General features: G+C 53.4%; 1 protein-coding gene across 1 annotated transcript; it reads left to right on the top strand.

Annotated features, from left to right (window-relative positions):
- The first annotated feature begins 322 nt into the window (after positions 1-322).
- On the top strand, positions 323-1963 carry LOC112457913 (serine/threonine-protein kinase PRP4 homolog). Its single transcript, XM_025021229.1, has one exon. It carries the CDS (start codon positions 323-325, stop codon positions 1961-1963), a length of 1641 nt encoding a protein of 546 aa, XP_024876997.1.
- The last annotated feature ends 148 nt before the right edge of the window (positions 1964-2111 follow it).

Here is a 2111-nt window from a genome sequence, read left to right on the forward strand (position 1 = left end):
CGTTGCAACAGGCGAAACAGGAAGAACCGGAGAATGTATACGTGCGCGATGACCTGACTCGTGTGAGGTACCGGGGCAGTGACAGAATAGCGCTCCCGAGCAATGTGGCGTGGCGAATGACGCTAGAGGCACACAAACTACTGATCCACTTCGGTACAGACAAAGTGCTAGAGTTCATGCAACGACATTTCCACGGATCTTGCCCGTATCGCGCGCGACGTGGTGGCGTCATGTGAAACATGTCAAGCCACAAAATACTACACGCGGCCTACGGTAGGGAACGAGTACTATCAATTGCCCGATGCCCCGGGGGACACTCTCTATGGACATATTCGGGCCACTGCCGAAGACAGCACAAGGATACAAATACGTGTTGGTCATCATGGACCAATTCTCAAAATTCATAAAACTGTACCCCATGAAGGACCAGAAGCTGGATACAATTCTGGGACTGCTAGAAGGAAGATTCTTCGCTGACATCGGGATTCCCCAAACGATATTGACGGACAACGGAGGGCAATTCGTGACAGACCGATGGAGCGAATTCGCGCGAGATAAAGGGTTCGAAGCTAGGAAAACCTCACCATACAACCCGCAGTCCAACCCCGTTGAGAGAGTAATGAGGGAATTGGGAAGCGTAATGAGAACATACGCAAGTGAACGACAATACACCTGGCATCGAATTCTCCAGAGGACGGAAGAGGTCATGAACAGCACGGTACACTCATCCACAGGGTACACACCGCACGAGCTTAACAACGGGGAGACGATAGAATTGGAACTAAACCCGCGATTGATCCCGTTGCGAACGGAAGAGCTAACATGGGAGGACAAGGTACAAGACGCGAGAGAAAAATTGGCACGAGCCGCGAGGAAGAGACGGCGGCAAGCTGACAAACACGGCACGGTGGAATACCGACCGGGACAAGAAGTCTGGATCAAGTTGCACCGGAGATCCGACGCCAATCGGAGACTGACCCGAAAAATCCATTTGGTGTACGAAGGGCCATACCGAATACAACGGGTAATACGCCCGAACGCATACTTGGTAGAGGACCTAGAAGGGCAGCCGTTAGGGGTGTTCAACGCTCGCCAACTCAAACCGAATCGCAAAGCCACCCTAGACAACGAGGAAGACGAAGGTATGCCCGTAAGTGACGGGGAGCAGCTGGAAGCACGCGACGAGGACGGGGGTATAAGCGATGACAAAGGCCCGGAACAGATACCATCCGAAGACGAGAACCGAAGTACCTATCGGGAGGACTCCGAGAATGACGGGGAGCCCGGACCGAGGGGACAAAGAGTGGACGAAAGTATAAGTGGAGAGGACAGCGGAAACGCGAGCGAGGAGGAACCCATCGAACGGGACGATGACGCAGACGACGAAGAAGAAGAAAGTGAACAAAACGATGACAGGAGAGGTGAGCAAACCAGTGATGACGATGAATCCATATTAAGGCCGTCGCAACAGAGGCGGCGCATACTTTCGGACACCAGCGAAAACGAAGAAAATGACGCAAGGAATAGGGACGAAACACCACCTAGGCGGGCAAGCGCCGAGACCGTCAACATACCAAGCGAGCCCAACGACGACGGGGCAGGGAGAGAAGACGAGCAGCCAAACGGAAGTGGGGATGAAACAGGAAACGAACAATGGAGAGAGATAGCCGAGCGATGGCGCGCTCCAACTGACGAGGAGACAGAACAACGAACCGAGAAAGATAGGGAAAAAATTATAATCGACAGCAGTAGCGAACACGATGAGACTAACAAGCCAGGGCGGAACGAGCGCCAAGCGGAGAGCGAGGAAGACCAGGACGACCAACGATGGAGACAAATCCTGGAGCGTCTCTTAGCAACATCCGACGAGGAACCAAGACGACGGACTGACGAAAACGAAGACGTGGTAATAGTCTCCGATGACTCCGACGACTCGTCAATTCGGAGATGGCCCAGGCTATAGAAAAGGAAAGCAGGGAGGAACGCCACGCAACGCGAACGAATGCAAGGTATTTCTAAAATTCCGCACGAGCCGATACTCATGTGCGAAATTGACGGGGAGTATGCAACCGTTCGCATAGCTGAGCAGCCGGACAACCCCGAGGGGCAGC

This window comes from Temnothorax curvispinosus, unplaced genomic scaffold (assembly GCF_003070985.1).
Source record: "Temnothorax curvispinosus isolate PA1 unplaced genomic scaffold, ASM307098v1 QBEX01008428.1, whole genome shotgun sequence".
NCBI classification, from domain to species: Eukaryota; Metazoa; Arthropoda; class Insecta; order Hymenoptera; family Formicidae; genus Temnothorax; species Temnothorax curvispinosus.